Consider the following 23,252-nt stretch of genomic DNA (forward strand, 5'->3'; position numbering starts at 1 on the left):
GGGGAGGGACTTCAATGCCATAGAGTCCCATTGCCAAAAAGGCATTTTCTCCAGGTGAACCGATCTCTATTGGCTGGAGATCAGTTGTAATAGCAGGAGCTCTCCAGCTAGTACCTGGAGGTTGGCAACCCTAATGACCCCAATTTTTTCTTTCAGCTAAGTCATGGGTCCATTTCCCTTGCATGGGGTGACAAACAGCCATTTTCTTCCATATATCAGATGGTACCCAGTGAAGCCTATCAGTACAAGGGAGTTATACACTTACTTCGCCATTTTAGATGGACTTGGATTGGGCTCCTGGCTATGGATGATGACAACGGAAACCAGTTTTTGCAGACAATAGTACCTATTCTCACTGAGAACAGCATTTGTTTTGCATTCGTATACAAATTACCAAAAACCACTTACATGGAAGAGATGGTAGGAGAGATTACTGTAAAACTGGCTGAACAGTACTCAGATCTTATGGACAGAAAAGCCAATGTATTTTATGTATATGGAGAACCTCCAGCCATGATAACTTTAAGGGTGACTCTTTATGTAGCTTCTTTCACTTTATTGCCCCCTCTGGGTAAAGTGTGGATAATTTCCTCTCACTGGGACTTTGAATCATTCGCTATCCATAGGATTTTAGGTATAGAATCCTTCCATGGTGCCCTGTCCTTTACAGTCCATTCCAATCAACCACCTGGATTCCAAGAATTCCTTCAGACCATAAGACCCTCCTGGGCTGGAGGAGATGGTTTCATTCAGGACTTCTGGGAGCAGGCATTCAGCTGTTCATTGAAACAGGAGCAGGAGGAAATGAAGCAAATCTGCACTGGGGAGGAGAAACTGGAGAGCCTTCCTGGGCCTTTGTTTGAAATGCATATGACCGGCTACAGCTATAACATCTACAATGCTGTCTATGCTGTTGCCCTTGCTTTGCACAACATCAACCTACATGGATGCAAACACAGAAGACTGCCAGAAGGTGGGAGGCTGGATGTTCAGAATATACAGCCATGGCAGGTACAGAAGCAATTCAAACTGGCCTTCATGTCATCTATAGACAGACAGAATTCTATTTCTCCTTCAACCTTGCAAATAGAATCAAAGCATCGTAGAACCTTAGGGTGCTTTCACACACCCTAAATAATGCACTTTCAATCCACTTTCAATGCACTTTAACGATTATTGACAAGTGGATTTTGCCATTTCACACAGTAAAATCCAGCTGCAAAGGGTGTTGAAAATGGATTGAAAATGCATTATTTGGCATGTGTGAAAATGCCCATGGAGTTGGAAGGGGCCATACAGGCCATCTAGTCCAACCCCCTGCTCAATTCAGGTTCACCCTAAAGCATCCCTGACAAATGTTTTTTTCTTTTTTTTTCTATCTAGTTACATCACTTCTTAAGGAGAACCTTGTTCAACAACAGTAGTGGAGAAACTGTGCAGTTTGATAAAAACAGAGAATTGGTTACAGTTTTTGATGTGACCAACTGGGTTACCTTCTCAAATGGGTCATTTGCTAGAGTAAAAGTGGGAAGCCTGGATCCTCGGGCCCCATCAGTCAATCAGCAGACTCTGAATGATGATCTAATTGTGTGGCATAGAAGCTTTAACCAGCTGAGACATAGTGACCAGCATTTGATTCTCAAAGCTCATGTGTGTATGTTCAACTCAATTATTTGGCATTCCTCCCCCTTTGATAACTTATTCCACTATACTTTTACAGTCCCTTCCTTCTGAAGAGCCTTTATGCTTGCCCATTTAAATGCTGCACCCTCAGCAGTATTAAATGGAAGACATAGAAATCAACCATATTCTGACAGACTTTGCTCTTGCAATTCAAAGAAAATTGACACATTATCTCATAAGTTGATGGAATGCCCCCTTATGACGCACCCCCCTTCCAACCACTTCAATATCCCACTCACTCAGCCCGTCCGTATATGCTGAGGGGAAAAGCATTGGCCTGAGTGTATTTGTGAGGAGAGTATTTTCCTTCTCCTCCAGTCCCACACCCTTATTTACCTCAGTGAGAAATAGGAGACAAGAGGCTTTTCAACTTAAACAGACAAAACAGGGAAGTTTATTAAAGAGAACTCACAGAGATTGGTTTTCAAGAAAAGGCAGACATTTGGAGGGAAAACTCAAGTCAGATTTATATACACAAGATTGCTTTAGAGAAATAGCTTAGATGTTTTCTTCACTCTAGTTCCTTCAGTTCTCAGGTTCAAACTTACTTAGATTCCGTTCCTAGCTTAGTTTTATCCCTTCAGAACTATTATTCAGATGTTCAGACTCTCAAACTCTGTCATTCAGCTTCAGACTCTCATCTCTGTCCCCAGCCTAGCTCTCTCTGACTACCCCACCTAAGTGGCTGTAATCCTCCACGCCTTCCTGCTACTGGAATAGCTCTACCTCAGAGACTAACTCCCCTTGTGACCTGAGAAAGGGCCCTCTCTAACCCAATTCTCACTCCTGTCACTCCCACAGGTTGTGTGTGTCAATAGCTTTGGCTTTCACAGAACCCCTCAGGTTCACAGAGTACAGTCTCGCTTCTTCTTCGTCTCTTCACCCAGCTCTGAATCTAACACAGCCCTCTCTGGCTGGTTCCAAGCTTCAACTCTCTTCACAGCCTCCTAACCAGGCTGGGTCCCAAGCTTCCAATCCTTTCTCAGCCTCCTGTCAGGCTGGGTCCCAAGCTTCGAATGCTTTCTGTCCCTCAGAGCTCAGAGTGTCAGCTCTCTGGCTCCGCCAACTCTTGTTGCAAATTAACACTTTATCCGTCACACCCCTCTTTAAACACCACCGAGATAAATGGATTACTCCCATATTGGCAAGAATTCCTGCCCCCATAACACGAGACAAAATAGTCCCCTTTTTGCTGATGGATAGAGATCCAAATATAACACTGGCCATGGCCAAATATCTCTCCATCATATTTTCCTCTAAGAAATAACTGCTCAGGACCTATGGGCCATAGGAGCAAAGAAGGAAAGGAAAGGATTCTCAAAGCTCAATTCCTTCTTCGGTGAGCAAGCAAATTCCTCCTTTTCAAAATGAGGGAAGACAAAAAGGAGTTGTAATCTATCTTCTGTTCTTCATTGCTTATTTTCATCTAAATATTTACATTTGCGTGTCATGTTGGTGATATGATGACATCAGAGAAAACTGCCTGCTTCACACAGAGTGCAAATGTGTTGTCTCTGATGGTATCATTTTTTGCCGAAAACCCATTTATGGTCGACCATGCATTATCAAATGACAATTACCGGATATTAACCTCCCTTTTCATTTATGGACAGGTGCTTCCTCTCTCTGTCTGCAATGACCAATGCCAGCCTGGCTACAGCAAGACAAACAAGGAGGGGGAGAAATTTTGCTGCTATGATTGTACTCCATGCTTAGAAGGAATGATCTCTGAGCAGAAGGGTAGGAGTCCTGCTGTAAAATATTCATGTATAATAGGAAAAATAATCAGAAAAGTTCTGCTATTCCGCACTTTGGAGATAAGGAGCTGCAGCTTTTAATGGCATCAAATTAAGAATCGTCACTTCTGCAAAGCCGGGAAGGCCGATGGAGCTTAAAGCATCTCAAAGATAGTCAATAGTTTTGTTACCCAGATGTGAAACGACGCTTATCCTTGTTGAATTGCATCTTGTTTACATCTGCCCACTTTCCCAGTGTGTTCCGATCTCGTTGAATTGTATCTCTATCTTCCGGGATGTTCACTGCTCCTCCCAATTTGGTGTTGTCTGCAGATTTAATGAGTAGTCCCTCCATACCCTCATCCAGATCATTTATAAAAATATTGAAAAGTACCAGGCCCAGAACCGAGCCTTTTGGCACCCCACCCACTGGACACCTCTCTCTATTCAGATGAAATGCCATTGACAATTACTCTTTGAGTGTGGTTCTCCAACCGGTTTCTTATCCACCTAACTATCCTGTGCCTTGCTTACTACCTGTTCTCTTCTTCAGGGGAAAAAAACTGAGGCAAAATAGACATTAAGCCTTTCTGCTTTCTCTCTGTCCTCTGCCAAGAGTTTCACCATTTTCGCCCAACAGTGGGCCTATTGCCACTTTTATCTTGTGTTTACTCCTCACATATCTGAAGACGCTTTTCTTGTTGTAACAAGCCTCCTTGACCAGCCTCAGCTCACTATGAGCTTTGGGCTCACTAACAATAGACCTACAGTGCCTAGCAACCCGCAGATACTCTTCTTTAGAGGTATGAAATAAGAGCTCAGGCTATACCATGCTGCCTTCCCTCCCAACAAACACCATTAGGTATACCATTAACCTAAACCATCAACATGTACATAGTGGGGGGAGGGGGGAGGAATGGATTGGCATTGTTTTCTAGTTCGTGTATATTATAGTATCCTAGATACTGGTCATGACCTTGAAATACTTAATCAGCCTTCTTTATTCCTTCAGATAAGGATGCCTGTGTCAATTGTCCAGATGAACTCTTTCCCAGCAAAGACCATAGTCACTGCAATCCCAAGGTCACAAGCTACCTTTCTCATAAAGAGACTTTAGGAATCATCTTAGTTACGTTGGCTGTATCATTCTCTCTGGTCACAGCTTTGGTGCTTGGGACCTTTATTAAAGGCAAGGACACTCCCATCGTCAAAGCCAACAACCGAAGCCTCACCTACATTCTCCTCATTTCCCTGTTTCTTTGTTTCCTCAGCTCTTTGCTCTTCATTGGACAGCCAGGGCAGGTGACCTGCCTTCTGCGCCAAAGTACTTTTGCCATCATCTTCTGTGTGGCCCTTTCCACTGTGTTGGCCAAAACCACCACTGTACTTGTGGCCTTTGTTGCTACCAGACCAGGATCCAGGATGAGAAAGTGGGTGGGCAAAAAAATGGCCCTTTCTATTGTCCTTTCCGGCTCCTTTATTCAAATATTGATTTGTACACTTTGGCTAAGTACTTGCCCTCCATTCCCAGATAAGGATATGCACTCACTACCAGAGCAAATCATACTGGAATGTAATGAGGGCTCAGCTACCATGTTTTACTCTGTCCTTGGCTATCTGGGCTTTCTGGCCCTTGTCAGCTTCACTATGGCTTTCCTTGCCAGGAAGTTACCAGACAGTTTCAACGAAGCCAAGTTCATCACTTTCAGCATGTTGGTCTTTTGCAGTGTTTGGTTTTCCTTCATTCCAGTTTACTTGAGTTCCAAAGGAAAATACATGGTGGCTGTGGAGATCTTCTCCATTGTGTCCTCCAGCGCTGGCTTATTGGGTTGCATCTTTTCCCCTAAATGCTACATCATTTTGCTGAGGCCAGAACTGAACAAGAGGGAGCAGATAATTAGGAAAGTTTGAAAATATCAGCCATCTTTGATCTTGAAACCAAGATTTGGGCTGAACTTCGATCACTGTGAAGAATCAGGTGAATGGTAAAGGTCCCCTGTGCAAGCACCGGGTCATTCCTGACCAATAGGGTGATGTCACATTCCGACGTTTACTAGGCAGACTTTGTTTGCGGGGTGGTTTGCCAGTGCCTTCCCCAGTCATCTTCCCTTTACCCCCGACAAGCTGGGCACTCATTTTACCAACCTTGGAAGGATGGAAGACTGAGTCAACCTTGAGCCGGCTACCTGAAAACAACTTCCGTTGGGATCGAACTCAGGTCATGAGCAGAGCTTGGACTGCAGTACTGCAGCTTACCACTCTGTGCCATGGGGCTCCTGTGAAAAATCAAGGACGTCTTATTTCTTCCTTAGTGCCTGACATACCCTTATTGACCTTCCTTCTTGCATATGTTTTTAATTGTTTGATGTGTATGTGCATATGCATGTACATATGTATGCATTTGTTAAAGTTGTTTTTATTTTTTTAACTGTTTTCTGCCTTGAAGGACCTAACTGGGTAGACATGTGTGATGTAACTGTTTTAAATAAATGAGAATAGTGTGAAATCAGTTCAGTTAGGACGACAATGCAAGTAATCTGGACCATATGTAAGATACTGAATTAATTCCTTTAAAAATCCCATGCACTGTCCATTATATTAAAATTTATTTAATATGTAAACTGGCTTTAGTATTTCTTCTTAGCCAGCCATGTGCCACTTTCATTCATGTTTATCCCTCAAAAGTGTGTGTGTGTGTGTGGGGGGGAGAATTTCAAAGAAAAATATTTTTCTAAATTCTTTCCTCACCTTCCATGGCAGACACCAACCTATTAGGGAGTAGAAATTATCTCCTATAATTGTAACAATTACTGTTTTCCTCCACTATGCAGTGGTTTTCCAGGAGCTATCAGATCAACAATATCTGCATCTGCAAGATGTTATAAAAACCTTACCTGTTTTGGGGGAGTCTAGGGATAGGCAGGGATTTGTGGGTCTTTTGTATTAAAAAAAATTCACTTTTTAGGATTATGCTTATTCCATTTTTATACAAAAATGCATATCTCTTAATAACTCTGTACCTAATCTTTTCTTTCCTGATAGCCCGCTATGTCTAAATATGTTAGAATAAACAAAAAAATTGGACAATCTCACCCAAGATATATTAATTAATACAACCACACAAATATGTCTCACCTTTCACACACTCATCCTTTCGTGCAGAGTCCTTTCTTCTTCCTTCTCACTAAATTTTAAAAGTGAAATCTGATAGAGAATTTTCATTTATCCCCTTACACAAACTTATTTTTTTATATTTTATTTTTCATTTCAACATATATAAAAACAGCAATGAAAAATAGAAAAATACAGAAAAAATAGAAAATAATACAGAAACGTTCTGGGTCAAAATACAACATTTTGATAAATCTACCTCATACATACTATTATCCTTTCCTACTTAGAGAGTATATTATGTCATATCTCTACCTTCCTAATATATAGTCCTCTTTGTTTTCTACTTGCTAGCTTATTCTCTATATTGCTACTATTTTTAACATTAACTTATTTTTAATTTAATATCAACTGCTTTCTTTCTTCACATAGCCATATATGTCCCCAACCTCAATTTTGTTTATGCAACATGAGTAATAAAGCTCCCAGTTGTTTTGAAATTCTTCATTTGGTCTTTTGTTCACTCAGTTTGTGGTTTTATACACAAACTTATTGATATCTTTAGCTTTGAATGTTATGTCCCATTTTATTCAATGTAGCTTACAGTGGGCCTTGACAACCAGCCCATTCTTTCTGAAAGGAGAAAGTGAATTCATCGATAAACTATGTTCTTTTTGACGCACTCATGAACAAGCAGATACCAACTTGAACCCAGTGTTAACTGTTAACAAGACATGATGCTGATTGTGTTCTTGCTACTTCTGCTGCTTTGTCATTCTGCTTGCAAGACACAGACGACGAGTTGCACCAGTCCTGAAGACCTTTTCCCTATCCAACATGAGTTTTATCAGCCAGGTGATCTTATCATTGGTGGGATGACCTCTCATATCTACATCTTTCACAACGCTCCCTCTTTCAATGAAATACCAACACAGAAGTTGACTAATGAACCCACGTAAGGAATTACCGTACCTTTTTTCATAATGTGTTCTGACAATTATGAGTGCAAACAGATAATTAAGTAATAAAGGAATTCAGCCAGTCTTCGATAATCAATGCATTAAATAACACAGAGATTCTCCTTCTTTCATTTTTGTTCCTGCCTGTCTTTCAAAAACACACACAGCTTGATGTTCTTTTGCTGAAGAAGAAGAGTTGTTTTTTATACCCCAATTCTCTCTACCTTTACTGGCTTACAATCACCTTCCCTTCCCCTCCTCACAACAGACACCCTGTGAGGTAGGTGGGGTTAAGAGAGCTGTGACTAGCTCAAGGTCACCCAGCTGGCTTCATGTGTAGGAGTGGGGAAACCAACCCAGTTCACCAGATTAGCCTCTGCTGCTCATGTGGAGGAGTGGGGAATCAAACCTGATTCTCCAGATTAGAGTCAACCACTCTTAACCACTACACCACACTGGCTCTCAATGTTTCGCAAAGAAATGTTTTGCATACAAGTCATCTTTCTGCCTCCTCTGTTATCACCTGTTTTCTTGCAAATTCATTTTTAAAAAGCAACATCTGTTTGAAAATTCTCATGTTTCCCCACATCCAAAGTGTTGATATATTTAATTGCAAAGTGATAGATCACATTTCATTTAAAAAATACAAGTAGCCAATTATTCTTGATAGGAGAACATGAGTTCATAGAGGGAGAACATTTTTCAGGCATGCTGAAGAGGTTGAAAAAGGAGGCACACACGTCAGCTGTAAGGCACGGCTGTTGTGCCGAATTGGTACTGATAACAGAGTTGGTCTTCCTTTGTCCATTGCCTGGTCAAATAACGTGAATTGCATGAGACCTGTAAATATACTTCCAGTTCCTCATGAATTTTATCATATGGGTACCTTATTTTTGGTGGAATTACCAATATTTCACAGCTTCTTTCACAACACTCCCTCTTTCATGGGACTACCAAGACAGCAGTTTACTGAGAAATCCATGCAAGAAATGACCTCCTTTTTGTGACGTTCTGACAGTAAGTAGTGAAGGAAATCAGTCATGCAACATTCATTTTCAGAGCGAAGTGCTGCATTCTGGGAGACATGGGTGCTTGCTAACCTTGTGTCCACCCTGCCTTTTCTAATATATTATTGGGCACAATTCTGCACAAACCAAGCGAAAGTGAACATTTCCATGAAGCCTGTGCCATAGAACTACATGTTAGTCTGTGTCCTTCATTTTTGATACACCTTTTTTTATTTATTTAGCATTTTATTCCCATCCACCTTTTGCCTTCATCTCCTCCCAAACACCTCCATACGTCCATTTTTGTACCTTTCATAAAATTACAAATAGATCATATTTTAAATTCACTTTTCTGATTTCTCTGCTTAATTAAAGGTATTTTCCATACAGGGAAAAATCCAGGTTCTCAGTGATGCTTCGCTTTAACCTAAGTCATAACCTATCTTGAATATGTCATTCATGCATTTACAAATAACAAGTTGATAAAGAAAGGGGAATATCTGCTATCCACAGCTACCCACAACTCCTTTGTTCCTATGTCTCTACCAAATTATCCATTCGTCATTTATTAAAAAAACATTCTGCTGCTCCATGACCATAATAAATGATTGATTAATAGACTGATTGGCAGCTTAAAATAAACTAGAAGAATGGAAAATAAAGAAAATAAGAGAAGTGCAGGCAAGGATATAGGCTGGAAATGTATTTTGAATGATATGGTTAATTTCTGTGTTCAAAAACATGTAAGTAAGAAAGAAAATGAAGCCTAACTTGATCTGTCCTTAAAATTTGCTGATATTGAAAGATACTGGATTGGATCCAGCCAGATTTTGCACTGGTGCAAAATGGAGGGAGCACCCTTTGGCCACTAAAAAAGCTATGGTAAGGATTGTAGGACCTGCATAAACAGAAGCTATGTATGATGGGCTTCAGTAAGTAGGGGAATTGTACAAGATTTAGCAAAAAAAATTGGTTGGTTCTAACCATGGGTCTATGGCTGAAAGTTAATCCAATTTGTCTCCAAGTATAACAGCACATGTCAGCTGTTTGCCCTTTCATAAACCTCAGTCAGACCACAAGAGCATCATTAATCAAATACGTACATTGGTCCATGTTATTCACCATATGTAAAACGAATTGGTCTCTGTGTGAAAGGGAATGATTTCTTCTAGTTCGTACAAATGGCTAACCTTTCTCAGATCTGTCATATACAATAGTTAAGAAAGCAGGAATGGATTCAGATGTTAACTGAGGAGGTAAGAGGACTTGATAAATTAAAAATGACTTTCCCAAAATCAAGATCATCCGTAGATTTGGTCAATTGTTGTGTAGAGCCTCAACATTTCATCTTTGGGTCATATTATCAGGTCTGAGATGTTGATCTGAAAGCAAACATAATGGCACATTCTGCACATCTGCAAACACCCTGTTCTTATCCAATATAGTGAACCATCTTAAATCCATGACCTTTCAGTTGTTTATTGCCATGTGCTGGTGCTTCAGTCTAGAAACTCAACAGTCAGGACAAAAGGAGGTTGCTCGCCATGAGAAATAATTGCTCTCATTGTTATTAAATGATCTGAAAGCTGTATTTCAACACATCTCAACCTAAAGAAGCTTGAACTAATGTGATGAACGGTCAAGAGAAAAAGATAGCCTGGCGTACAGGAGATTATGTTTTGGAAGCTATTGGGCCATTTAAATAGGGTGCCATATTCTGATCGAGTGTGTCAATGTGGTTCTGGTCAAATAGACAGCCTTCAACATTCTCTATTCATCTGTGACCTGCTCAATGTGGTATTAATATTCAATTGTTTAGGCAGATAGATAGATAGATAGACAGACAGACAGACACACACACACACACACACACACAGAGAGAGAGAGAGAGAGAGAGGACTTTTAGTCTTAGTGTGACCCTGTTCAGAGTTGAATTGGCTATATGAGCAGTATCATTACAGTGTAGGTTATGTTTAGTTAGAATCAATGGCACAAGAGACCTTTGCATTGTGTTGTAAATTATGTCCCATTCTTGTTGCAGTTCGATTCCAAAGCACTATCAATACCTCTTGGCTTTAGCATTTGCTATGGAAGAAATCAATGGGAATCCCAACCTCTTACCAAACACTACTTTGGGTTTCCGTGTCCTCACTGGTTATTATAGGGTACAGTTGAATTATAAAGCTACTCTGAGCCTCCTGTCCATGCCGTTCCTCCCAAACTTCAAATGCGAGCGTCAAAATCATCTCATATCTGTCATTGGAGGCTGTTGCACTGAAACATCTGCCAGTGTGGCCACCATATTAAACATATACAACATTCCACAGGTAAGCAACATACGAGGGTGGGTTTGGCAATTTCACACTTTGGTCGCAAAAACTACGATTTGGTTCTAATCTTATGTATTTTCTTCCAGCTTACTTTTGGAACATTTTCTCCAGAGCAGAGTGACAAAAGGCGATTCCCTTCTATTTATCAGATGGTGCCAAATGTAGCTTATGAGTACATGGGAGCAGTCCGTTTATTTCAGCATTTCAGGTGGTCATGGGTTGGACTCGTGGCTTTGGATGATGACAACGGGGACAGATTTTTGCGGGCAGTGATTCCTTTGCTTTCCATGAATGGGATATGTTATTCTTTCATAGTCAAAACTGGAAAAAGGGTGTATATGGAAGAAATCATAAACATCTTGTTTAGGATACAGAAGCAATATCCTGTACTTCTGGACAACAAAACCAATGTATATTTTGCGTATGGAGATCCTATAGGCCTGCATATTATGAGGCTATTGCTTTTAGCAGGAGAAGCAGCTTCATTGCAATCATTGGGTAAAGTGTGGTTTGTTACATCTCAGTGGAATTTTGAATCACTGTCAGAGCATACAGGCTTGGATCTACAGACTTTCCATGGTGCCTTGTCTTTTACACTGCACTCTCATCAGCCGCCCGGTTTTCAAAAATTCCTTCAGAATGTAAGACCTTTCTGGGCCAAAGGAGATCATTTTATCCAAGAATTTTGGGAAAAGGCATTTGGGTGTTCATTGCAACATTCAGAACTGCAAGAGGAACGCAAAGAACGCTGCACAGGGGAGGAGAAACTGGAGAGCATCCCTGGGGTTTTCTTTGAAATGAACATGTTTGACCACAGCTACAATGTCTACAATGCTGCCTATGCTGTGGCACATGCTTTGCGTGCCATGTCCATGTCCAGATCCAAATACAAAAGATTAGAAGAAGGTGAGAAACAGGAAATTCACAATGTTCAGCCATGGCAGGTAATTACATCTCTAGACTCTGTCTCTCTTTTTAAAGCTGGGAAATCCATCATCCATACAGTGCAGTCATAAACAGCACTTATGCCCTTTGAAACCCAATGCAGGCAATAGGCTTTGAAGGTTGCAACCATGCTTAGGATTCTATTGATAGTTCAATGGAATTTTGCCCAGGAAGGATGAAGTACACAATTAATGTGGGACACCACCCTCAGTGATTTCTACACTTTTCCATTATAAGTTTCATGCACATGCTGCTATTGTAGATGTTCAGTCTACTGTTTGGACCAAACAAAGGTTAGACAAAGATTCTGAAACATTTCATTTGTGTTGCTAGATGCAGCAAATGAATTTGAGATGGGCAGATTGCAGTTCCTTACTTTCATAGGGATTGTGCTCAAGATAGACCCATTTTAATCACTTCTCTTTCAAATATTTAATTGTTGTTACCCGCCCTGAGCCTGGCTTGCTGGGGATGAGGGCGGGCTATAAATTTGAAAAATAAATAGATAAATACTATGTCTGACCTTGATAAACTCCCTTATTTTACTGACAATTGCAGGATACTAAAAAAATATGAACAAATCACAGGGAAAAATATCTTCTCCCACTTTCAAATATCATGCTATCATACATCACTGATGATAGAGATGGCATTGCAAACCCCAAACACAAGAATGGCTTCTTTACCTGAGTGCTCTAAAATAGGGTTGCCAACCTCCAGGTACCAGCTGGATATTTCCTGCTATTACAACTGATCTCAAGCCGATAGAGATCATTTCACCTGGAGAAAATGGCTGCTTTGGCAATTGGACTCTATGGTGTTGAAGTCCCCCCTCCCCAAACCCTGCCCTCCTCAGGCTCCACCCCAAAAACCTCCTGCCCATGGTGAAGAGAAATCTGGCAACCCGACTCTTGAAGCACAACACATGTGAAAAGAAATGCATGACACACATGAACACAAAAACATAGACATTAGGCCACTATTGATACATTAATTAAAAGCATTATGTGACAGATGAGATCTGAACATTCATCTACACTACAGTATGCATGCAGCAAGAGCTTAACTTCCACTAAAGAATACTCATCAGTCTGCTTTATAAATGTGTTTGGATAAAGAGTGTCATTGTAATATAATATTAGGGTTTGGCTAACATATTTCAGTATTAAAAGTCAAAAGGAGGGAAATGATAAAGCTTAAAACAGAATAAATCTGGTGCAATATACTTTCTGGGACAACAATTATCCTGGTCAAGAAAAATCAAAGCCCCTGCCAAGTTCATTGCAACTATTTCAATTGTTGCCATCTTTTTAATTCCTTTCTCTTACAACCTAGCTCCATCGCTACCTAAGGAGCATATCCTTCAACAACACAGCTGGAGACATTGTACATTTTGATGAAAACGGAGCATTAGTTACAAGTTTTGATGTAACAAACTGGGTCACTTTCTCAAATGGCTCTTTTGTAAGAGTCAAAGTTGGAAGACTGGACCCTCGAGCTCCTCAAGGCCAAGAGTTAACCCTTAATGATGATCAGATTGTGTGGCATAGAAGCTTTAACCAGGTAACAGATGAGACCACAATTCTATAATATAAAAGGGGAAAGGCCAATTTTAAACATTTCAAGTTAGGCTGAAAGACAATTTCTGGACAAAGGTCATCCAGTAAGTTTCATTGCAGGTGAGGATATGAACATGGTCCTCTCTCATCCTCATCTAATATGGGCCCAATCAAGGTAGCTATAAGAGGTAACTAGTTAGATGTACATTTCACTAAAAGAGAGGGAAATGCTCTCGATGCATGGATGACCAAGTGATGCCAAGAGGAAGGTTTTAGATTTGTTAGGCACTGGGGAACTTTATGGGACATGCCGAACCCGTACAGAAGAAAAAGACCTCACTTGAACCCAATCAGAACCACACTGCTGGCATTTTATATCAGCTTTTAAACTAATCCCAAGGGGAAAGCTGACAGGACATAGGGAGCCTCCAGTTTTGGACAAGTCAGAGCCAAGGGAGAAGAGTGTAGATATTAGTAGAGGCAGAGTAGAATTTGGGAATGAGAGTGGAATGGCAAAGGAGGACCATGTGTGGAGACAAAGGGGGTGAGGGAATCAAGAGCTATTGGAGACAAACATATTCTAGGCATCTACATGCCAATGCTGGAAGCCTCCAAGCTTCTACCTTCTGGATTCACAGTGGGGTGCAATGACCTTTTCTGTGTATGGACAGGTGGTGCCCCTTTCTGAGTGCAATGGCCACTGCCAGCCTGGCTCCTGGAAGCAAAAGATAGAAGGAAATAATTTTTGCTGCTATTCTTGTCGTCCATGTCCGGAAGGAATGATATCTGACCGTCAAGGTAGGAGATACAGTATAAAGAAAAATGTATTCTAGCCCATGTTACATCACATACAGCAAAACTAATAAAAATATCTCACACAATCTATACTTGGGGTGGAGAGGAGCTGTAAAACTTGCTTTCAGTAGTTCCCATTTTCGGTTAATGAGGTTCCAAATAGGGGTATCCTATTTGTATTCCCTATTACATCGTATTCACTATTACTATGTATGGGTGTGAAAGCTGGACAGTGAAGAAAGCTGATAGGAAGAAAATAGATTCCTTTGAAATGTGGTGTTGGAGGAGAGTGTTACGGATTCCGTGGACTGCCAAAAAAAAAAAAATCAGTGGGTTATAGATCAAATCAAGCCTGAACTGACCCTAGAGGCTAAAATGACTAAACAGAGGCTATCGTATTTTGGTCACATCATGAGACGACAAGAGTCACTGGAAAAGACAGTCATGCTAGGAAAAGCTGAAGGCAGCAGGAAAAGAGGAAGACCCAACAAGAGATGGATTGACTCAATAAAGGAAGCCACAGCCTTCAATTTGCAAGATCTGAGCAAGGCTGTCAAAGATAGGACATTTTGGAGGACTTTCATTCATAGGGTCGCCATGAGTCAGAAGCAACTTGAGGGCACTTGACACACACATAGGGGTATGTGCCGTTTTTTACTGGCATTTTTTGGATTTGTGTTTAATAAACCCAGAAATTTTGGAAAAAAATTGAAAAAAGTCAAATCTTCATATTGGCTCCCCCCCCCCCCCAGATTTGTGTAATGTTTCAGGTATATTAAAACCAAATCCGAAAATTTCCAGCCATCTCTGAAGTCCATATGGGTCTTGGAGGCCTCAGACGGGGCAGAGCTGAATGCTGTGCCTGTCTGTGCTGGGCTTAGTGTTCAGCTCCGCCCTGCTGCCACCTCCAAAGTCCATGTAGACTTCAAAGGTGGTGGTGGCCACAGTGCAGAGCTGAACGCTTCAGTTCTGTGCCACCTGTAAGACTCAGCCGGCAGGTAAGTGAAAGGGAGATGGATGGGGAGGGGGAGGGGGAGAGGGAGGGGAAGAGGGGGTTCCCCTCCAGGTTTTTTATTTAAAAAAATGGTGGTGGGGCTGAAGCGGCCCAAATAATGCAAAATAAATTGCAAGCTTTCTGGATTCGCTTTTCAGCTCCCTTAAATTGCTACCATTTTTTGCGGCAAAAACCTCCAAAAATCACAATAAGGTATTTTTCGAAGGGGTGTGTGTTGGCTCGGCTTTGCCAAATGCCCACCCCTAGTTCCCTAAAGAATAATCTGGAAAGTCAATTTTAGGTTCTATTCATGAGTTCTGCATGAGCTAGATAGCCTCTGCAATGGTTTTTGCTTCTTCCACATGCATTTCTGTTTGAGAAAGAGAAATGGTTTCAATGAGCCCCTGTGCAAACAGAAGTACTAGCAGAAGGGGGATCAAACTCTGTGGCAGAGGCTATTACAGGTCTAACAGTCCATGCCTGACCAAAGCAGCAGCTGGGAACAGAGTGGCTGAGGGGTCACCGCTGTGCCTCCAAAGAGGTTTCCCACCCACTGCGAGGCTAAAAAAAAGATTTTCTAAAAATAAAAAATAAAAAGTGGGGGGGGGGAGCCCCACTGAAAACATTGATGCTGCACCAACGAAAAGGTGGTGCAGCACCACTGTTGCTGAAGGGGGTGTTCCCGGACTGAAAGGGGTTAGGAAGCTGCCTACTAGCAGCTCTGCCCCTCAGAACGGCTCGGGAACACCTCCTGGGAGGCCAGCAAGAGCACTTGCTCTGGCAGGATGCCATCGGGAGGACGAGACAGAATCCAAGGGCCATGCGCCGGAGCAGTCCAGGGGGGCGGGCGCAAGTGGCACTACGCTGGTTTCCATGGCAGTTTGCATGGCACAAGTGGCACGGACACCAGCATAGGGATAATAGCACCTCCTAAGCCCATTCGGCCCCCAAGCTCAGGAATGGGCTGTAAGCCTCAGTTGTGGCAAATGAGAGATTGCCATTGCCACAGCCCATTCTGCTACAAGTTCAGTGCAATTCATGAATTCGTTTCAGATGGGAAGCTCACATGGGGAAATTTCTAAGGGCTGCTGCAAATGATGGGAGTAGTTTGCAGTCAGAAGTCATTGTCTTGAAGTACTGAACAGATTTTCCCTCCTTCAGATATGAATTCCTGTGTCAACTGTCTAGAAGAACTACATCCCAACGAGGATCAAAATAAGTGCATTCCCAAAATTCAAAGCTACCTTTCCCGCAAAGAACCCTTAGGGATTGTCTTAGCTCTCCTCGCCATTTCTTTCTTTCTAATCACAGTTTTCATTTTTACCATATTTGTGCAATACCGGGACACTCCAATAGTCAAAGCCAACAACCGGACCCTCACCTACATTCTCCTCATCTCCCTCCAGCTTTGCTTCCTCTGTTCATTGCTCTTCATTGGACAACCCGGAAAGGTTGTCTGCCTTCTCCGACAAACCGCTTTTGGCATTATCTTCTCTGTGGCCATTTCTAGTGTGTTGGCCAAAACCATCACTGTGGTTCTGGCCTTTATGGCTACCAAGCCAGGATCCAGCATGAGGAAATGGGTAGGCAAAAGAATGGCAAATGCAATTATATTTTCCTGTACTTTTATTCAGGCAAGTATTTGTAGTGTTTGGTTAAGTTCTTCCCCTCCATTCCCAGACATGGATATGCATTCACTGAATGGCAAAATCATACTAGAATGTAATGAGGGCTCAGAGGCCATGTTTTATTGCATCCTGGGCTACATGGGCTTCCTGGCCATTGTCAGCTTCATGGTAGCTTTTCTTGCCAGGAAGTTGCCTGATAGTTTCAATGAAACCAAATTTATCACTTTCAGCATGTTGGTCTTTTGCAGTGTTTGGTTGTCCTTTGTGCCAACTTACTTGAGCACCAAAGGGAAATACATGGTGGCCGTGGAGATCTTCTCCATTTTAGCCTCTAGTGCTGGTTTACTGGGGTGCATTTTTTCCCCCAAATGCTACATCATTATTCTAAAGCCTGAGCTAAACAACAAGGAACAGTTAATAAGGAGAAATAACAAAGGAATATCTATTTCTCCCTCACTATAAGACATTAATTACACTACCTAGATACGTTGACCTGGAAAGGTACAATTACACCTCTATAGAACTATTCACCCTTAGGCTCCATGTTAGAAATTACCATAATCAAAAACACATCTGGCCAGGCACATATGGGTTAATCTTTATTGAGAAGGTTGATATGTTCATCGAGCCAAATTTGCATGCTATTCACAAGAGCTCTGCAAGCACAGAATGCTTCCAGTTGTCGATCTCCCATGTTGGATCAGGATATCTGCCTAAAGATATGTGGCAAGATTTATTGTAATGATGGACTGTGCCAATTAAACAAAACCAAATAGATCATTGTATGTTTGCTTTCTTATTCTCAGTATGTTTGACAATTCCTTAGACCATTCTTTGGCATGTTGCTAAGCTGCTTTGAAAAAGAATGGAGCATCTGTTGTTTTCTTGATGGTATTACTTGATTAGCATCAACATCCATAAAGTCACTCCAGTGCTCCAGAATTTGGATCAGGAATCCCTCGGCAGTCACAACAAATCTTATGATATACCTGAGACTAAAGAGAATTAGTGAGGGTGGAGGCTGATTTGAGGCATGCCAAAGTGCATTGTCCCTATACTAAGAAATAAAAACACGAGACACCAGTTTATGGGTTACCTAGATTTATTAATAATGGATCTGCATAATAAAATGTATCTGTTTTTGATTGACTTGGCTGGCTCCATATCTTGGGTCCGTAACTGTTTGTCCTCTGTATCCCAAGGTAAATCAGAGTCCAGAGCTGCCCTTATTCTAATCATACCTCATTCAAGCCATGCCTGAAGACTCAGTGTAAGCCCTGTGCATTATATCTAAATACTTAACTTATGCTGGAACACAGGCAGGTTGTACCTGCACTTTCATCCCCATATAATTTCACAAGCTGCAAGCCAGGTTATGAGCAGGTAGTCCTGTAAAAAAGAAAGAGTGCTCCCAGTATGGGTACTGCTGTAGAGATAGGGTTGCCAACCTCCAGAGGGGCCTGGGGAATTCCTGGAATTACAAGTGCTCTCCAGACAACAGAGATCAGTTCCCCTGGAGAAAATGGCAGCTTTAGAGGGTAGATATTGGGCAGGTAGGAGGAGGTTGGGGTTCATAGCTCTTCCCAAGCTTGCATACCCAATTGTCACTTCTGGAGTTTATATATACTAGGGACTCCACCCTTGCTCACTCCGCTTGCCCACCTTATAGCTCAATGAGTTAGTGGCATTTAATGGTAGTTTAAATACTGTATGACCAGTTCTGTCTCCTGCTAAATGCATTGCAAGGTTGCCAGCCCACCACTTTCATCTGCACACCCTTCCCTCCCAGCCTGAATGTATATCTTGTGTGTGTGAGAGAGACACTGTGAGCAAGTCCCAACCCCCGTGAGGCAAGCACAGGGCATGAGGATCAATCGCCACATTTTGTGTCTCATGTTGGATCTTGCAGCAACCCAGAAGAACCCAGGTCCAATCAGGCAGTGAAAGCCCAACAGAACTTATGTCAAACCAGATAATCTTTTGTGTGGGACTAAAGGTGGGGGACACTTTTGCTAGCCCAGATGAACCAAATGCAATATGTAGAGGCCCCACAGAACCCAGGCACACTCAGGCAGTGCAACCCTAGCAAAACATGCTGAACCAGAGAATCTCTGCAGAACAAACTGAAGGGTTGGCAAGCTTTGGTTTGGCATTGGGATTGCTGGCTATCGTCACATTAGGTATTTTTGGCTATTGTTTTTCAGATTGGCTTTACAAAATGCACACCCAAGTTATTTCATCATCTGCTGCAGTAGAGGCCAAGTAATTTGGGAGTTCGTGTCTCCCTGATCATTGACAAAATTACTGTTTTCCTTCTTACTATCAAAAAAGATCAACAGGGTCTATCAGTGAAACCAACCATTTCTGTACCTGGAAGATGCTATTTAAAATAAACCCACATGTTTTTCAGAAGTGGATTTAGGGACAGGCAGAATGTTACTGAACTTCTTCATGATTTTCCTTTTACATTTTAAGGTATGTTTCTTCAAGCTGATTCTCGTTGCCATTTTTCACACAAAAATACATAACTGTGAACTTTGCACTTAATAATGGTGTTTTGTTTTTTGTTTTTTACAAACGTGAGCATACACTGATCCAGACATGCATTCCATTCATATTGATTGGGAAAAGTGAGTGAATAAAGGGAATGCATTTTTAAGAGATGCCGATGAAGGAGGGTAGCAGTGTTGGTCAGCAGTAGAAGAACCAGTACCCTAGAGACCAGCAAAACTTTGGGGTTATAAACTTCAGAGAGGGCAAAGCTCCATTTGACAGATGAAGACTAACAAAAGGAGTCATAGTTAACTCTAAGAAACCTTGTGCAGAGATGGTGCTGCCAGTTTTTTTGCTGCTTCTTTTGTTTGGTCATACTGTATGCAAGATACATACTACAACGTGCACCATACCAGAAGATCCTCTTCCCATTCCTCACATATTTTCTCAGCCAGGTTACCTTGTCATTGGTGGGATTGCCTCACACATCTTCTTCTTTCATGAAACCCCCTCTTTCAGGGAGCAGCCCACACAGTGGTCGACGGAGGAACCCACGTAAGAAAACTGTCTTCTTTCTGTAGCATGTTCTAAAATAGAACAAGGAACAAACCAGCATCTTGAATAGTCATACCTCATTCATGTTCATTATGAAAAGTTGGATTCTATGTGGACTTGTTAACTGTTTGCCCTGACCTTTGAGTTGTATTATTAGGCACAATCCATTCTTCTGCACAAGCTTTGCTGAAGTGTTGGAGTTGGTCCATTCTGTGGAGTGATTGCAGCAGAACTCATATTTTGGATTGTGTTCTTCGTTTTGTATTTTTGCGCCACCACGTCTCATTCAGTCTTCCATTTCCCCTTTATATTGCCCCTCCATCACAACCCAAACATTTCTGTCCTTCCATTTTTTGTACATTTGGCAACATTACAAAGATCACTGTGCTTTATTCTGATTATACTGTTCACTACTGTATTTTTGTGAAAGTGTTTCTGGCACACATGGTTTTAATACACAGAGGCAAAAATCACCCTTCAAATTAAGCCACAACTAATCCTGATTTATTAATGATCCTATGAGTAATGCGTGCAAACACAAAGTTGGGGGGAGGGGAGATGTTGTCCAGATCACTCTCTCCCCATGATCTTTTTTGCTGATATTCCTATCAATTCTTGGGTTTGTCATTATTGAATGAGTTAGAAGAAAGGACGTGGGGAAATTTTGTAGCAACAGAAGAGCAGGCAAGTATTTGCAAGTATTTCTAAGAGAAACTCTATAACTAATGGTAGCAATTCTGTGTAAAATTGCACTGTAGGCTTATGATGAAAAAATCCTCCTTTCAAGGAAATGTATTTATCGTATTGTCGAAGGCTTTCACGGTCAGAGTTCATTGGTTCTTGTAGGTTATCCGGGCTGTGTAACCGTGGTCTTGGAATTTTCTTTCCTGACGTTTCGCCAGCAGCTGTGGCAGGCATCTTCAGAGTAGCAACACTGAAGGACAGTGTCTCTCAGTGTCAAGTGTGTAGGAAGAGTCAGAGAGGGGTTGGGTTTGAGCTGAGTACTATCCTGCAGAAGTAATGTGCTAATCATTAACCTGAAAGTATCAAGATAATGTACTAATGGGAGTGTGGTATGTTAATATGGAACCATTGTATCCTGAAGTGATCTGTTAATGTGTGAATTCCATGCAGATTAGCTTTGCAGATTAGCCATGCAGATTAGCTTTGGAATTCACACATTAACAGATCACTTCAGGATACAATGGTTCCATATTAACATACCACACTCCCATTAGTACATTATCTTGATACTTTCAGGACAATGATTAGCACATTACTTCTGCAGGACAGTACTCAGCTCAAACCCAACCCCTCTCTGACTCTTCCTACACACTTGACACTGAGAGACACTGTCCTTCAGTGTTGCTACTCTGAAGATGCCTGCCACAGCTGCTGGCGAAACGTCAGGAAAGAAAATTCCAAGACCACGGTTACACAGCCCGGATAACCTACAAGAACAAATGTATTTATCATTTCAAAAAAAGAGGGAATACTGTCCAGTGACTGCCCAGTGCTGTTGTCTATATCTTTGAAGCCAAAACAGTGTTCTATGTCCAGATATATTAGACGACATTAAGAACCTGCCAGGAAAAAAAGCTACAATATTTCAGCACAATTCATATTGATGTTGGCAATTTCTAATCTTATTTTGTTGTTCTTGTTTAGCCCCTTTATCTTGCAATCTACTTAAATATCTCTCCGCCTGCTTTATTTCATCTAATATGCATTTTTTCTTATTCTCCCTTTCCCTATAATATCTTGTGTTTTGTTGGATTAAAAATCCCCTAATTACTGCTTTGCCAGCATCCCAAACTATGTCTTCGCTGGTACCTTTATCCATATTTTCTCTAAAATAATTTAATATTTCAGTTTTCAGTTTGTCTACAATTTTTTTATTTTTTAAAAGAAAGTCATTAATTCTCCAGGGTTTATAACCTCTATTTCCCATTTCAATTTTAACTGAAACCGCGTTGTGGTCTGACAACAGCCTAGGTAAAATCTCACAGTTTTCTAAATTCTGTACCAGACCCTCTGACATCCATATCATATCTATCCTGGAACACGTGAGATGTCTCTGTGAAAAAAAAGTATATTGCTTCCTGTTACCATGTGTCAACCTCCAGACATCAAACATATCCCACTGATCTGTAAGAACATCAAAAATCCCTGGTAGCTTTCCTTCAGTGTTCTATGTCCAGATATATTAGACGACATTAAGAACCTGCCAGGAAAAAAAGCTACAATATTTCAGCACAATCTTAAGAACACTTGTCTGTGAGAAAGCCTGAGAATCCTTGATCAGGATTCTGAATAGACCTGTTTAGGATTGGACTGTATGTGTATGAAGTTGCTTCCTTTCATACCAAGATATGTCAGAGCCATGATGCTTAGATTAGGAATGGATATGCTTTCCATTTGTTTCCTAAACATTGTATTCAATGACCAGTTATTTGATTATAAACCAGTATGTGGATGCCGAGTGTCTGCCCAAACTCTACTCACAATCAATTTTGAAATCTAAAGCAATTTTGAAATATTAGTAGAAGATATAGCCTGGCCTGAAGATATGACATATAGTCGAGTTTCAAATTTTTGTCTTGTCAGTTGTTCAATAATCAGTAGAAATGTCCCTTGGACTTCATTTTGGGTGTACTAAAATCCATAATAAAGGTGTTTGTATGTGTATTCAGAGCTGGTGCTTCTAACTCCCACCTTAAGAATCAGGACACAGAGAGTTTGGCCATCACTAGAAATAATTCTCATCAGAATTGTAGGTGCTTTGGAAGCTATATTTCAGTAAACCATGGAAAAAATCTGATGCAGACTCAAGACAAAAAATCATCCAGCCTCCTGTCATGCCAAGTCAAAAGCCAGGTAAAACTTCTGAAATTTTGGACTTGTTGTTAGGATGAATGGCAAACCTGCATGTTGTTGGTTTATTAAACTGCTCGACACTCTCATTGTAGATCGGTTCCAAAGTACTACCAATACCTCTTGGCCTTGGCATTTGCTATTAAAGAGATCAACGAGAACCCCAACCTTTTAACAAACACTTCTCTGGGTTTCCTTGTCCTCAATGGTTATTACTTGGCATTGATGAATTATAAGGCTACCCTGAGCCTCCTTTCAACGAAGAATAGGTTTCTTCCCAATTTCAAGTGTGACACCCAAAACAGTCTCATATCCATCATTGGAGGATTCTGCGCTGAAACAACAGCTAATGTGGCCACCATATTAGCAGCATACAATGTCCCACAGGTAGGCTGTATACAAGTTTGGGAAAGGAAATTTCACACCTTCACCACATTATTCGACCTTCTGTTGTAGTCCAGCTGTTAAAATCTCTATACATTTTGTTTCAGTTTGCTTTTGGATCATTCTCCGCAGAACAGGGTAACAAAGTACTCTTTCCTTGTATGTATGACATGGTCCCAGACGAAGCCTATCAGTACAT

The 23,252-nt window shown here is 41.2% G+C and overlaps 2 protein-coding genes across 2 annotated transcripts; both read left to right on the forward strand.

Moving 5' to 3' along the window:
* The first annotated feature begins 303 nt into the window (after positions 1 to 303).
* On the forward strand, positions 304 to 5,330 carry LOC130490520 (vomeronasal type-2 receptor 26-like). Its single transcript, XM_056864344.1, has 4 exons — positions 304 to 1,011; positions 1,384 to 1,650; positions 3,180 to 3,423; positions 4,432 to 5,330. Exons 1-4 carry the CDS (start codon positions 304 to 306, stop codon positions 5,328 to 5,330), a joined length of 2,118 nt encoding a protein of 705 aa, XP_056720322.1.
* A 1,934-nt stretch (positions 5,331 to 7,264) lies between these two features.
* Positions 7,265 to 17,209, forward strand: LOC130490521 (vomeronasal type-2 receptor 26-like). The gene is made up of 6 exons (XM_056864346.1): positions 7,265 to 7,485; positions 10,538 to 10,823; positions 10,913 to 11,770; positions 13,107 to 13,334; positions 14,002 to 14,128; positions 16,281 to 17,209. Exons 1-6 carry the CDS (start codon positions 7,265 to 7,267, stop codon positions 17,207 to 17,209), a joined length of 2,649 nt encoding a protein of 882 aa, XP_056720324.1.
* The last annotated feature ends 6,043 nt before the right edge of the window (positions 17,210 to 23,252 follow it).

Source organism: Euleptes europaea, chromosome 18 (genome assembly GCF_029931775.1).
Source record: "Euleptes europaea isolate rEulEur1 chromosome 18, rEulEur1.hap1, whole genome shotgun sequence".
NCBI classification, from domain to species: Eukaryota; Metazoa; Chordata; class Lepidosauria; order Squamata; family Sphaerodactylidae; genus Euleptes; species Euleptes europaea.

Coding starts and splice junctions, on each gene's coding strand:
- LOC130490520 (XM_056864344.1), top strand. CDS start 304: ATGGATGATGACAACGGAAACCAGTTTTTGCAGACAATAGTACCTATT. Junction 1,012..1,383: donor AGAATATACAGCCATGGCAG/GTACAGAAGCAA, acceptor TTTTCTATCTAG/TTACATCACTTCTTAAGGAG. Junction 3,424..4,431: donor AATGATCTCTGAGCAGAAGG/GTAGGAGTCCTG, acceptor TTATTCCTTCAG/ATAAGGATGCCTGTGTCAAT.
- LOC130490521 (XM_056864346.1), top strand. CDS start 7,265: ATGATGCTGATTGTGTTCTTGCTACTTCTGCTGCTTTGTCATTCTGCT. Junction 7,486..10,537: donor AAGTTGACTAATGAACCCAC/GTAAGGAATTAC, acceptor TTCTTGTTGCAG/TTCGATTCCAAAGCACTATC. Junction 11,771..13,106: donor ACAATGTTCAGCCATGGCAG/GTAATTACATCT, acceptor CTTACAACCTAG/CTCCATCGCTACCTAAGGAG.